At 54.5% G+C, this 14,639-nt stretch overlaps 1 protein-coding gene across 2 annotated transcripts in view; it reads left to right on the forward strand.

Moving 5' to 3' along the window:
• SAMM50 (SAMM50 sorting and assembly machinery component) overlaps positions 1-13,974 on the forward strand; it is a 33,719-nt gene extending 19,745 nt beyond the window's left edge. Inside the window, exons 12-15 of one of the 2 annotated variants that reach the window (XM_003989363.5) lie at positions 1,440-1,507; positions 5,988-6,134; positions 6,807-6,948; positions 13,790-13,974. In XM_003989363.5, coding sequence (XP_003989412.1) covers positions 1,440-1,507; positions 5,988-6,134; positions 6,807-6,948; positions 13,790-13,835 — 403 coding nt within the window. In that variant the 3' untranslated portion in view covers positions 13,836-13,974. The remainder of the gene's footprint in view (positions 1-1,439; positions 1,508-5,987; positions 6,135-6,806; positions 6,949-13,789) is intronic. The other variant, XM_045062488.1, reaches the window with a different exon arrangement.
• The last annotated feature ends 665 nt before the right edge of the window (positions 13,975-14,639 follow it).

Below are 14,639 nucleotides of genomic sequence, written 5' to 3' on the forward strand. Positions count from 1 at the left end.
CCAAGATCAAAAGTTGCGTACTCCACTGACTGAGCCAAAACAGGTGCCCCTGTGTTCTCCCTGCTTTTTAAAAAGTTTTAAAGAAATTTTGGAGTAAACCATTCACCAAGTCATGAGAAATTGTTCGAAAGCTACATTTTAATGTTTCACTGTTTGCATCTAAAGAACCCTGTGAAGAATATGATTTTTTGTTTTATTTTTGAACAAAATGAAGTTTTGTTTTATTACTTTTTTTTTTTCAACGTTTTTTATTTATTTTTGGGACAGAGAGAGACAGAGCATGAACGGGGGAGGGGCAGAGAGAGAGGGAGACACAGAATCGGAAACAGGCTCCAGGCTCCGAGCCATCAGCCCAGAGCCTGACGCGGGGCTTGAACTCACGGACCGCAAGATCGTGACCTGAGCTGAAGTCGGACGCTTAACCGACGGAGCCACCCAGGCGCCCCATGTTTTATTACTTTTTTAAATGTGTACTTATTTTTGAGAGAGAGAGAGAGAGAGAGAGAGAGCGAGCAGGCAGGGGAGGGGCAGAGAGCTAGAGAGACACAGAATCCTAAGCAGGGTCCGGACTCTGAGCTGTCAGCACAGAGCCCGACACGGGGCTCAAACCTACGAACTATGAGATCATGACCTGAGCCGAAGTCGGACAGTTAACCAACTGCACCCCCTAGGCGCCCCGAGAGTAACAATAATTCTATTTTGGTCTGTTTTCTTTTAGTATTATTTTTCGCTTTCTGTAAGTTGGGATTGTACTATTGTATAATGTTTATCTTGCCTTTTTAAAACTTAATGTCACACTGAGCACATAGGAGGTGGTTTTTAAACAGAGCTGTGACGTAATGAATTCTTATAGACAGTAGATAATTCCTTTGTAACGGACAGTCCACACTGTCCCTCGTCTCTAGAGAGACGGTCTATAGACCTCTATAGAGAGGTCTTTATTTGTGCCTCCTATCTCACTTACATCCCCCAGAAGTTTGAGGTGTTTGTTTAGATTTTGGTTGAGATTTTTATGAAATGCCCCAGTACTCCTGTGCGTCTTCCCAGTCCTTCAAAGTTTTGCCATGTGACAGTGTCGCTGATAATCCAGTAGCAGACGTGAGCCTCACTCGAGTGTTTTCTGCATTTCATTGTAGCTTGTAGGTTTTCCCTTGGTGACTTTCTTGTGCCATCTGCCATTCTTTTTTTTTTTTTTTTAATTTTTTATTTTAACGTTTATTTATTTTTGAGACAGAGAGAGACAGAGCATGAACGAGGGAGGGTCAGAGAGAGAGGGAGACACAGAATCTGAAACAGACTCCAGGCTCTGAGCCGTCAGCACAGAGTCCGACGTGGGGCTCGAACTCACGGACCGCGAGATCATGACCTGAGCCGAAGCCGGATGCTTAACCGACTGAGCCACCCAGGCGCCCCTCGTGACATCTGCCATTCTGCTCTAGGTTTTACCTCGGAGGACCGACCAGTGTGCGTGGGTTCAGCATGCACAGCGTGGGGCCACAGAGCGAAGGTCAGTCTCTGCTCACGGTACCGCCGCGCCAAAATTAGGGTCACGTCGCGTTTTTGAAAGCGTGCGCGCCAGACCCTTGAACAAAGCGGGCCACCCCCCTCCCCCACGCATTATGCGTGCTATTATCTGAGCATAATTTTGGACTTCCCGAAGACTCCACGACGAATGGCCTACTGGAGGCCTCACTGGTAACAGTCAGTCGTCACTTACTCTGTAGGTCGTGTGTCTCATGTACTCTATCCTCACACTAAAGGAAGCTGCAGAAAAGAGAGGGCTGTGAAGGAAATGGTGAGGAGGAGGAAACACTTTTACAAAACTGTACCTAGCGAACATTTGTGTGTAAGCGCACTTGCACGGCCCGCAGCGTGTCGTTCAGGGGTCAGCTCTGTTCCGGTTCCCACAGCATCACACGCTCCTGTTTCCCCACGGCGCAATTCACACCTAACACGGCGCGTATCCCACGGCAGGCACGGGCAGGTAATTGTTGAGGGAACTGCGGAAAAATGAGAAAATCTAAGGAAAAAACGCTCCGCGCCGACCCGTGGTCCCGCTCCCCAGCGATGATACGCGTGAGCGTTCGTCGTCTGAACAAGCGCCCCTTCGCGCCGGTGTTCTGGTCCGTCCGCCCGCTGCGTTCCAACCTGCTCCCCCCACCGCCCTCAGGAGCGCGTACGAGGAAGAGTTTTACGGGGACGAGCCCTGCGTCGTTTTTAATAACCTTCGTCTTTTTTTTGTTCGTCTTACTAAACATACTGTAACTTTGCTAAATGAGTAGATTTTGTTTTGGGGAACAGTTTGAGGTTCACAGAAAAGTTGGGCAGAAAGTACAGGGAGTTTCCACGTCCGTCCCCTAGCGTCCTCGATGACCGGCGTCTCGCGTTGGTTTTCAAGTCATCTCCGCGTCCAACGTGGGGCTTGAACTCACAACCCCGAGGTCAAGTTGCCGTCGTAAGGCAGTACTGACGCATTCTCACTAAATCCCCCATCTGCATTCGGGCTCCCGCTGTGTGCTGTGGCGTTCCGTGGGTTCTGGCACGCAGCCACCGTTACGGCGCCCTCCAGAGTCCCACCCTCCCCCACCCCATGCCTGACGACCCCCGAGCCGCCTCCTGTCTCCACGGTTCGGCCTTTTCCAGAGGCTCGCGTAGTTGGAATCCTGCAGTACGCGCCCCTTTCACACCGGCCTCCCCGAGGTTCCTCCAGGTCTCTTACGGCGTGTTTGCTCGTGTCCTTCTGCCGAGCGGCGTTCCTTGCGTGTCTGCGCCGTCTCCGTTCGCGGGCAGGGTTTGTCTGGACAGGAAACCACGGCTTTCGACTGACCTGGGGAAATAGCAGTTCAAGCGGTTGCTGGGTCAGAGGAGAAAAGTGTGTTGCCTTCGTACGAGATTGCCAGACCGTCTTCCAAGATGGCACGGCGTTTGCACTCCCGCGAGCGGTGAGTCGGGGAGACGAAACTCTGGTCGGTTTTCACGGCCGCGCTCCTCATCCTGTTGCCATACTCTCATCTTCCCAGACCGCATCCCAAGCGTTGGACATTCAGGCCTTCTTTTTTCGCACGATCAGGAAACAGTGTATCCGTGAATAAGCTGAGTCTCTGTGCTGCTAAGTTTTACTCTATGATGTGAAGTTGTAGGTGTGGGATTGCTAGGTCAAGGATTTTGAATGTTTTAAAGCTTTGCGTTGCTCTCTGGAAAGCCTGTTTCAGCCATACTTGTGCCGCAGCGTGTGAGAATTCCTGTTTTCTAGAACCCTCTCTGACATTGACACTCTACCCGAGATATTTCCGTACGTTACTAAAAACATGAAAAACATCCTTTAAACGGATGTGTGCTATTCCGTTACAAAGTCTTGGGCCCTGATTTTCTGAACTGTTCTTTTAGTATCTTTGTTGTCTCCGTTCTGTAGTGTGACAAATAATGGCTGCCCTGTGCATAAATTTTTGGACAGAGTATACATTTCTTGTCACTTGTTTTTAGAGTAGTTTATTAGTGTGTCATTTTTTTTAAAGAGAAGTAACACATCAGGGGTAGTGTTATCCTTTTCATTACAAGGAAGTATTATATAGTGACTCTGTGGAAGTTTAGGAGTTTATCATGTGCCTGAAAATTAAAACACAGTGACAGTCCACATGGTTCCCAATCAGCTAGACCCTTGGGAAGAGTCTATGGGCAGGAACGTAAATTGTATAACTTTTAGTGAAAGTAGTTTGATGTTTCATAGTCCGTATCAAGAGCCTACAATGTGCGAGGACTGTTAATAACAGCTCCAGACTGAGAACTAGAAACCAAATGCCCGTTGACCCTGGAGTGGGCAACCAATAGCGGTATCTTCACCCCGTGGACTACGACCCAGCGAGGAGGCTGAGTGAGCAAGAGCCCCTGGCCGAATACGCAGGGATGAGCCTCAGAAATGTGCAGAATCAACAACAGCAAAGCCAGGCCCAGGGGAGGCATCAGATGGGATTCGATCCACGTGAAGTTTAGAGACAGGCTGGAGCGACCTGTGCCTCGGACAGCAGGGGAGTGGTCAGCAAGGAGAGCGGAGCCTTCTGAGGGCCGCACACGCCTGTTTCTCAGTCTGGGTGTGGTCCCCGTGGGGAAACTGACCGAGCTGTGTGCTTAGGACGTGCGTACTTTGCTGTGTGCATACTATACTGCACGACAAGGGTTTAAATGTACGTGCAGGAGACTCCACGGGTTAGTGTCCACCTGTGTCCAGAAGTTAGACACCAATATGCCGGTAGACAGGAATAGGTAAGTGTGGTACACAAGTGATCATTCAGGCATTGAAATCACGTTTCCAACTATTAAACCAGCTTTTTTAAAAGCAGGACTAAACTATACGTGTATGTATGTGATGACTCACATTTCATTTTCTGAAGGATTCATCACACTTCACCGGGTGAAAGACACCAGCATGTTAGCTGATTGAGTGTTTTAATAGTAGAGATGAAAAGACAGGGGCACCCGGGAGGCTCAGTCGGTTGAGCGTCCGACTTCGGCTCAGGTCGTGATCTTGCGGTTTGTGAGTTCGAGCCCCACGTCGGGCTCACTGCTGTCAGCTTGCCAGTCAGGGCAGAGTCCGCTTCTATCCTCCGTCCCCCCCTCTCTGCCCCTCCCCTGCTTACGTTCTCTCAAAAATAAATACGCATTAGAAAAAAGAAATTAAAAGATATTTCCCCTTGTCTCTACTTCCCTAGACTTACCAGATTTTCTGCAATGAGTGTATTACTTTTATGGCCACAATAAAATAGGTTGTTTAAAAGGTGGGCAGTTACTGGGAACTGGCGAACAGACACAGCTGACCTCCTGTTACTGGTCATTTTTGTTCCCTCTGGAAGGTCGGTACTAGAACAGGAACTGAGGAGACGGCTGGTCTTTGGATGAACAAGCAGGTTGTTCCTTGAGGTTAATCTTGGAGACACCACAGTTTTCTTTTTCATCATTCCGTTATTTTGTATTAAAGAGTACTGAGCAAGAGGCTCTACAAATAGTGTCTTGCAACAAAGTATAAACATTCAGGGTTATTTTTGTTTTCTTGTTGCTTTAACATCATAGTCATTTATAGTTAAAAAGGACTGGATGGGAGCATTTTTTTAGAAATAATACATTTATGTCTCAGTGGATAGCCTTCAATTTTGGCAAAAGTAACCTCGGTCAAAAAGAAGCAAGCAAACCGTAGGCGGCTACGAACCGTCAGCCATGGGCCCCTGCCCTGCGCATGTGGAGCCGGGACTGCTGCTTCCCCACACAGCAGGCCGTGGGCGTGCTGGGCCTTCTGATGACGAGCACGGACGGCCGTTTCCCGACACTGCAGACCCCGTCCTGCGTGCTGGCCCGTGTTGTGCTCTTGAACTTGTGGCAGAGGAATCGACTTCCTTTGCCGGGCGGCCGCGATCCGGTAACCTAGCAGTCGTGGAAAAGGCGATTTCCATGAGCTCTCTCGCCTTATCCCACGTACTCTACAGATAGGATACATTTCTCATGTCATCCTTTTCTAAACGACACTAGCATCGTTCTTCCAGTTCAAGCTTATAAAATAAACCAGGTGAGAAAGAAATGCACCAGGTGAGGCCAGCATGGAGCCCCTGGATGGCTCAGTGAGTTGAGCGTCCCGACTCCTGATTTCGGCTCGGGCTGTGGTCTCACGGTTTGTGGGATCAAGCCCCGCGTCAGGCTCTGCACCGACAGGTGCCGGCAGGGAGGATGCTTGGGATTTCCGCTCTCCCTCCCCCTCTGCCCCTCCCCCGCTCTCGAGCGCACGCACTCTCTCAAAGTAAAGAAATAAACTTTAAAAAGAGGAAAATAAAAGAAACAAAGTGAGGTGGCCAGTACGGGGACTTGGCGAGCTTGTGCAGTGTGTGGCTTGCGTGCGCACGCGCACACACATCACCCCCCCCCACACTCGTACAGCTTGCGGGGCTTCAATGTGATTCTGCACACGTGAGCCTTTGTTTTCTCTGCACCTGTTCCTTGACTAGGAGACTACCTGGGCGGAGAAGCGTACTGGGCCGGCGGCCTGCACCTGTACACCCCCTTGCCTTTCCGGCCAGGCCAGGGCGGCTTCGGAGAACTCTTCCGAACACACTTCTTCCTCAACGCGGGGAATCTCTGCAATCTCAACTACGGTAAGGCCTGGGGGGCTCGCAGACCGCCGCGGCACCGTGGCCTTTGTGTTTAAAGCACGGCACGCGTGGCCTCTGTGTCAGATTTCGTAGTCTTTACGTTTAGAGACGGCCTTGCCTTACAAAAACTCCTTACGACGCCTGACGTGGTGCTCAGAATAAAATTGGTGAATGGAGCACAGGTGAAAAATCGTCATCAGATGCTGTCTGGCAAGAATCTGCTTACACATTCACTCAGCAGACACTTCTGGAGCACCTGCTCTGTGCTGGTCATTACGGCCACAGAGCTGAGCTGGGTTTGCTTCCTCCTCACGGGGCTCGGGGCGGAGGAGACTGAGGGCCAACGCATCCGGTTAGGGGGCTGTGAAGAAGTGTCTGGAGAGCTCCCTGGAAGACAAGGCCCTCAGACGGAGGCGTGGAGCAGGAGTGGTGCTGCTGGTCGGGGGCTGGGGAACTGCCCTTTCAGGCCAAGGGGACAGTATGTGCTGGGCCCGGAGAATTGCTTCCGGGGCAGTGAGAGGAAGTATGCTCCCAAGCCCTCTCTTGATTTCAGTCCTAGACCCACTTCATGTGTTCTCCTTGCATAGCTAGGCCACATGGCAGGGAAGAGAGCCAGGGCCTGTCTGAGGACAGCTCACGTGAGGTCACATCCTCTTTCCTCTTTCCTCTTTCCAGGGGAGGGCCCCAAGGCTCACATTCGTAAGCTGGCTGAGTGCATCCGCTGGTCCTACGGTGCCGGGATCGTCCTCAGGCTCGGCAACATCGCCCGGCTGGAACTTAATTATTGTGTCCCCATGGGCGTGCAGAAGGGGGACAGGTAAGTGCTCAGAGTTCTTCCCCGCGGTTACGTTGTTGTACCGGCTAGTCATCTTGTTTTGGTTTGCACCTGGTTAATCATTTTGTCCGTGGCCTTTAAGAGTCAAGATTTTTAGTAGAAAATTGCTGAATAGCTAGCAAAACAATGAAAATAGGGGCGCCTGGGGGCTCAGTCGGTTGGGCGTCTGACTTCGGCTCAGGTCATGATCTCGCGGTTCAGGAGTTCGAGCCCCGCGTCGGGCCGTGTGCTGACAGCTCGGAGCCTGGAGCCCGTTTCAGATTCTGTGTCTCTTTCTCTCTCTCTCTCTGCTGTCCCCTGCTCATGCTCTCTCTCTCTCTCTCTCTTTCTCTGTCTCTCAAAAATAAATAAACTTTAAAAAAATTAAAAAAAAAAAGAATGAAAAAATATTTTTCTCCGTGGTGTTTTCCTCCATCCAGTCTGGAGGAAAAATGTGACGTGTTCCCATCCCCCTCCTCACCCTGTTTGCACTCCCTGTTACCAAATGATGAGGGCTCCTCCGTGGGTCCGGGTCTGGCTGGAGGAGTTGAGGAGGCATTATCGATCCTGCTTGTTAAAAATGGGATGAGGTATTTCTGGTGCGTGACTTTGCAGGCCAGGAACTCAGCACTGGAATGGACAAGGCTTTGCTCCTGGCCACAGGGGACTCATTCTCCAGAGCCTTCTCTTGGGAGCAGAGCAACCCGCCATCTTGGCCTTTCTCCACCAGCCCCCTTACTAAGCAAGATTTGTTCAAGATTACGTGGTTGCCTGTGGCCTGAGGTCATTTACGGTTACACAGATCAATTCCGTTTCTTGGTTTATACGGTATCCACCATATACGTTGTAAGAAGGCCAGGAGTATCGTCCTGGTCTGCGTTACATCAGGCTGCTTCGACGGAATGTCACAGACGGTAGGGCTTAAACAGCAGACACTTAGGTCTTGCGCTTCTGGAGGCTGGGAAGCCCAAGAGCAGGGTACTGGCCACTTCCGTTCCCGGTGAGAGCCCTCTTCCTGGCCAGTAGACGGACGCCTTCTTTCTGTGTCCTCACATGGCAGAGAGAGCGCACCAGCCCTGTGAGGCCTCTTCTTATACAGACACTAATCCCACTGTGGGGACCCCTCCTTCATTACCTCATCTAAACCCAGTTACCCCCCAGACACCTTCCCTCCAGATACCATCTCATGGTTAGGGCTTTAACATAGGAGCTTGGGGGGGACATAAACATTCTGCCCGTAACAGTGTTTATACTGTCTCTTGTCATTTTCATGTTGATACCTCAGTGCCGTAGGCTGTGTTTTTCTCTTCTCTGTGTTCTTTCTGCACTTACGTGGCCACCGAGTGGCGGTGCTGTCTGAGTCATAGCCCGAGTCTCCAGCGTGACGTTGGAGATTGTCCTGACTTAAGGAGAGACTGCTGGCTTTCCTCCCACTGTCTTCTACTTCGACGTGGTCGGTGGTGGTGCTTTCTAGAGGGTAGCCACGTCGCCAGGTTTTGAGAAAGGACTCCTTCTCAGGGCGCCTGGGCCGCTCAGCTGGTTTGAGCGTCCCGAGTTTTGACCTCAGCTCAGGTCTCAATCTTCTGGTTCGTGAGATCGAGCCCCGCATCGGGCTCTGTGCTGACAGTACAGAGCCTGCTTGGGGTTCTCTCCTCTCCCTCTGTCTCTGCCCCTCCCCTGTTCACATGCGCGTGCGTGCGCTCTCAAAATAAATTAGAAAAAAGAAACAAACATAAAAAAAGAAAGCCCTAGCTGTTAGGTGCAGTTCGGGATCCGTTGTCCGGGTCCCGCACAGTCATCTGCTCCTCAGGCTCTAACAGGGAGGCCAATTCTGGCTGCAGGGCCGCCCTGGCTCCCAGTGACGTTAGCGCCCTTCCTTCCGGTGCCCGCCGCAGACAGCAGCCGCCCAGGTGACTCGCCTCCACCCCGTGCCTGTGCGGGGGCCCCGCTGTCCAGGCTCGGTGGTTCTGTGGCTGTGTGACCCAGGGTGAGGGACTTAGCCTCTCTGGTCTCAGTTTTCCTGCCCAGAGAATGGGCGCTGGTGACCTTGCCCGGATGAATGAATGTGCGGGAGGCACTTGGAGCAGTGCTCAGCGTGCCGTGAGTAAATGCTGGTTATCGCTCACGTTGGGCCTCGTGGACTCGCTGTGGCCCTTTGCACGCAGGAAGCAAAGCGCGTTCCCTTCAGAGACATCTTCCCTCCGCCTGCGCACTGGCCGCCCCCTGGCCACGTCTGAGGTGCTGTAGATGGGATTTGGTTTCCCGATTTCAGAGATAATGAAATGCGAAAACGGGAATTTTTCTCCTAGAGCAAGGTTTTCACGTTCGGTACCTTTCTAGCAGCTTCCATACCTTTACAGTCTCGGGTAAATGAGCCTAGTCTTACAGGCTGCTTTCTGCAAAGCCTTCTTCCCACCACAGGTGCGAATGTGGGTCTCCCGGGCTTAACCACCAGGCGCTAACTGGGAGCACCAGCCGTGCAGGTGTCGAGGCCACGCCAACACCAGGATGAGGTCAGATGTGGGTGCTAAGGCCCCCTGAGCCCGCGCTTCTCAAAGTGTCATGTGCCTCCGTCTGGGGTGGCCCTGACACTGCATCCCTGACGCGCTCCCTTGGTGTGGCTGTTGCTTGCGGACCGGCCGCGCCGAGGGAGACCCACTCTGTGTCTTCCGAGAGCCACGAGAACGTTTGCGGAGGGAAGGCGATCATTCGTATTCATTGAACGCTTACCTTGCACGAGATGCCGCGCGAAGCCCCTGGTCTTGTTATAGAAGCCTCTCGACAGCTCTGTGCGGAGGAGGGTGTTAGCCCTGCTGACAGGTGAGGACGGCCAGCCTCGGCGGGGCCAGCAGTGGGTCTGCGGCAGAAGCGGGGGCCAGAACTTGTGTCTTTTCCTCTGCACCAAAACCACGTGAGCACAGACTGCCCCCCACCCCCCCAGTCCTCTGAGAGACCAGGTGTGGTCTCATCCCCACACTGGCTTTTCTGCACCTCGAGTATTTTTTTTAATGTTTATTTATTTTTGAGAGAGAGAGAGAGAGAGAGAGAGCGCGCAAGCAGGGGAGGGGCAGAGAGAGAGGGAGACAGGATCCAAAGCAGGCTCCAGCCTCTGACCTGTCAGCACAGAGCCCAACGCCGGGCTCGAACCCACGAACCGTGAGATGATGACCTGAACCGAAGTTGGACGCTTAACCGACTGAGCCCCCCAGGCGCCCCTCTGCACCTCGTGTACTAATCATGGAAAGAGAAAAATCACCTCTTCCTCACTCGCCTTCTTGGAAGATCTCCTTATTCAAACTCAAATTCTGTAGTTTCTCATTTCAGAGATTATATAGCTTGTTTCCATGACACTCGGTGTGTATTAATTGTGCTAATGTTAGTGCGAATTATGTAAGTGCGTACGTTCTAACTGCTTTGTATTAGAAAGAAGTGCACGTGGGCTTTTAGCTGTAGCTACACCATCTGTGTAACCAAGTGGCCATCGGCCGCCAAGAACTGACTGCTCCTCTCTCGGCCAGTTTTGAGATGGCAGGAGATGTGTGGCCTCTTGGCGGGCCCTGCCTTGTCTCACCCCGGGCCTCCTCGCGACTTCAGACCGGTGCCTGGGGCTGTGGGGCCTCCTGTCCTTCAGCTCAGCCCTCCCGCTGCCGTTCAAGGCCACTGGATGTCGCTGTGCTCCCAGGATCCGTAACCCGGCTCCGGAGCCGCCCCCAGGCTTTCCTCCACTCACAGAATCTTCACAGAGAATGCTTCCGCTCACCTTTCAGCTTTGCCTCTGAGTCGGAAAATCTGTTTCAGACACAAATCTCAAGTGTGGTTTCTTCTGGGAGGAAGAGGCATGCTGTGCATATGGTATTTAAAGACCCAAACATGAGGAAACCGCCCTCCCCGCCCGGCTCTGCTCTGTGGCCCCCGATCGTGGCTCTGCTCTGTGGCCCCCGATTGTGGCTCTGCTCTGTGGCCCCCGATCGTGGCGGTCGCAGCAGGTGCTGCAGTGTCCCCTACGCAGGCTCAGCCTGGCACCCGGGGACGTGGGACCCGCTTTTACCCCACGTGTGGCTTTGTTGTGACGTTTTATCCAGCTGGGCGTTTTGTGAAGCTTGAGTGATATCGTCACAGTTTAATCTTCATTTCTGAAGTTAGGCAGTCGCAGGACAGGGATGGTGTGTGTGTGTGTGTGTGTGTGTGTGTGTGTGTGTGTGTGAGAGAGAGAGAGAGAGAGAATCACCTGTAGGTTTCCCCCCACTCTTCACGCAGGCTCTATAATTAGCATTTCAGGCCTTTACACAAACGGAAACCGCTTAGAAACGTTGGCTGCGTTTCATACCGGGGGGGGGGACTTGGTGACAGGCACACTTGTCTGAGACCTACCCGTGTTCTGTGGCTCCGGTCTCCCTGAGTGCGGCCCCCAGAGACTTGGGGATGAATATGGGGGGGGCTCCTGAGACAGACATGCACCGCGAGGAGGAGGAAGAGGAGGAAGAGGCACCTCCCACCTGGGGAGGGTGTCCAAGGGCTTCCTGGGGGAGGTGGTTTCCGGGATGAAGCTTTCTGACACAGACAGCTGGGGACTCACAGGGGAGGGCACTCCAGACCTCAGAGCAGCCCGAGCCCAGGTGTGCAAGCGCGAAGTGCCAGGGGCGCCAGGACTGTCCTCGTGTAGGCGCGGGAGGGAGGTTCGGGCAGCCCTTGGGACCGGTCGCTCTAGTCTCACATCCTCTCTCTCCTTTTCACTTTGGGCGCACACGCGAGGGCTTCGAGTTCCGGCCCTCGTGTGCCTGGTTCGCCACCACCTTCCCCGTGTCTCGGCTGGCACCTGGTGTTCCCGTGTCCCTGGGGTCTGTGCCTGTCCCCCGGCGTGACCTTCATCGAGACCCCGTGGCGGCCCTCACGGTGCTGAGTTGGAGGCGGGCAGGGTGCAGGCAGGGTCGTCGTCTACGGTGGCACTGGAGGGCATGCGGCCAGGCCCGTTCGCAACCCCGGGGTGGGAAGGGGCCCTGGGGAGATTTGGAGGACCTCCTTCTGAGGTGGACATGCGACAGGAAGGTACGTGTGGCCTCTTGTAACCCTGCGACGCTGTTGTGTTCTTGGGGGGAGGTTTTCTCTGTTGCGCCGGGACGGGCTCCAAACGCGGTTCGAGTGAACGAGCCTTTGCTTGTGCCCGAAAGCCGGGGCTTGACGGACTTGTAGCTTATTTTCAGGCGTCTGTCTGAGGAGTGAGTGCAGGCAGGGACGGCTTTCATGGACCCCAGGGTGTAAAATACAAAACAAATCACTTAGGTTCGAGCAGAACTAACTCATAAACGCAGCCCTGGTTGGGGCTGTAGATCTTCGCGTTTCTAAGGACATCGGTGCGGTTTACCGTAGACCACAGGGGCCCCCGTCCCTTCTGGCTGGAGCACCCCTGCGGATGCAGTTGGCCCGCGAGCAGGGGTGCCGCAGGGGTCCCAGCGATGGCGACGGGCCCGCCTCGAGCCTCTCACGGGTTGGGTGTCCTGTTCCCTCACTCGCAGGTTGAAGAAGAAAAACTCCCTGCTGGTTTTCATATGCCATAAACCCCGAGGTTGGGCAAGGGCACAGATGTTATGATGATAAAAATGCCAGCTTTTCCTCAGAACAGAGGAGCCACCCTCGTTGCCCATCTTCTGGGAATTGTCCGCAACTTGCGAAAACGCCGTGTCCCGCGAATGCGCTGTCAGCGGCCATTTGGGCTCAGAAAACCGTTTTTCCTCGAAGCTTCCGCTTCCTGGCGTTGACGTCCCCGGGCCAGGCCCCTCTGCCCGTGTCCAGTGGGGGTCCAGCCCCTGGGCACGGCCTCCAGGTGGGCAGTGCCGCGGGCCGGCTCGGCTCTGCCCTCCGCACCACGACCAGCCCTGCGCCAGCGTGGGGTCCGCCGCACGGGTGCCGGGTCTCCTCCCCTGGGTGTGGCCGGGCCGCGACCCTGCCTTTGCGCAGACAGGAGGCCCCGCGGCTCGGGCCCTCTGGGCTCAGGCAGCACGGCCCACAGGTGCCCTTGTGTCTGGCACGGGGTCCCGCTCTCCTCCTGCTGCGACTGGGGCCTCGCGCATCCTGTCGCTTATCTGAAAATGGGCCCTGCAGTCTGCCGGCCGCACGTGGAGTAAAACCCACAGAATAAAACCTGGGAGTGTCAGCCTGTCGTCAGCATTGTCGCCAGGGCGACTCCTTTGTACCCGTCCTTTTCCTGGGTCAGGAACAGGTTCTCCCTGTGGGGCTGGGACGCTGCCGCGGCCGTTGGCCCCCGGAATCCTTCTAGAGCCCGGGCGGCCCAAATTCCGCCGGCTTCCCTTCCCCCTCATTTCTCCTGCACTGTCTCCCTCCGCCAGCCTCCCCCCTCTGCCTCCTCCTGGCCTCCCCGACCCCACTGAGGGCCGTGTTTGTCCCCGCCTTCCCCAGCCACCTCTGTGGCTTCCAGGCCTCTCTTGTCACCACTCTGCTCCGCATAGCCAGCCTCTCTCAACTCGCTGCTTGCCCGGCAGCCTTAGAAATAAACCCAAAGCTGTTATTTTTCCCTCGGGGGTTTTCTTATTGTAAACATTTCTCTTCTAGGTCCTTCTTTGCTTTTTGCCTCTTGGGGCAGGACTGGAGGACGTGAAGGGCACGAAGGAGGGACCTGTGCCCGCTCATCTTAACCATTCGTTTGTCCTCCAAAGGCTGGTTCTTAAGCCAGCAGAGGAGGAAGCCGCAGGGCTGGGGGGTGGGGCCCCCAGGAGAGGGGCCAGTCCGCCGATGGTTCTGGAAGGCCGGTGCCCGTTCGTGGTCTCATGACGCCGGGGGCGTGAGCAGAGCAGCCACGGTGTTGACTTTCTGCCCTTTGCTTTTTTAGGATATGCGACGGTGTGCAGTTTGGTGCCGGGATCAGGTTCCTGTAAGCTGGCCGCGTCCTCTAGACCCCTCGGGAGAAGCCCTGGGACTCGGTGGCAGTGAGTCAGTTTCCGAGCAGACGCGTCGAGCCACTCTTTGCCATCCTTGTGGGAAAGCACGTCAATAAATTTTAAAGACGAATACTCAGCGGCATCGTGGACGTGATTTGCTTTCCCAACCTCTGTGTCCCACGCTGGCTTTTCCCAAGGACCACGTGGAGGGGACGGGGCATTTAAAATGGCCACGCATTCTTCCACGGGGACCGCCCCCACGGAAGGTCCCGTCAGACAGCCTCCCGATTGCTTTCCCTCGCAGGCTCCCTGAGCCTCCGTGTCTGGTTCCTTTATACCGGAAAGTACTGGGCAGAGCCCCAGGGACGCCCGGGCTGCTGGCGGAGGGCGTGTGGGTGGGGTGCGGGCGATGCCGAGGGGGGACCCTCTGGTGGCCGCTGCAGTCACAGTTCTGGGTGTCGGAGCCCTTTAAGCGCATGTGGGTGGCGTGGAAGAATCACGTGTAACGCTGGGGACACTGAGGCAGAGGGCGAAAATGTGTTCTTTAGGGGTAATAGTGTTAATAAGACAAGTCTACCAGCTCCCAGAGCTGCTCTAACGAGTTACTGCAAACACAACACAGTCACTGGAGGTCGGAATTCCTGAATGGGCCTTATGAGACCAGTGTTAGCCTTCTGGAGGCTCCAGGGGAGAGTCCGCTTCCTGGCCTTCTGGCCTCCTCGGCTGATGGCCGTGTCCTGTGCTTTCAAAGCTCACCACCCAGCATCTGCCCACGTCCCCCTGCTGCTAGCCTTCTGGTGC

This window comes from Felis catus, chromosome B4 (genome assembly GCF_018350175.1).
Source record: "Felis catus isolate Fca126 chromosome B4, F.catus_Fca126_mat1.0, whole genome shotgun sequence".
Classification (NCBI taxonomy): Eukaryota; Metazoa; Chordata; class Mammalia; order Carnivora; family Felidae; genus Felis; species Felis catus.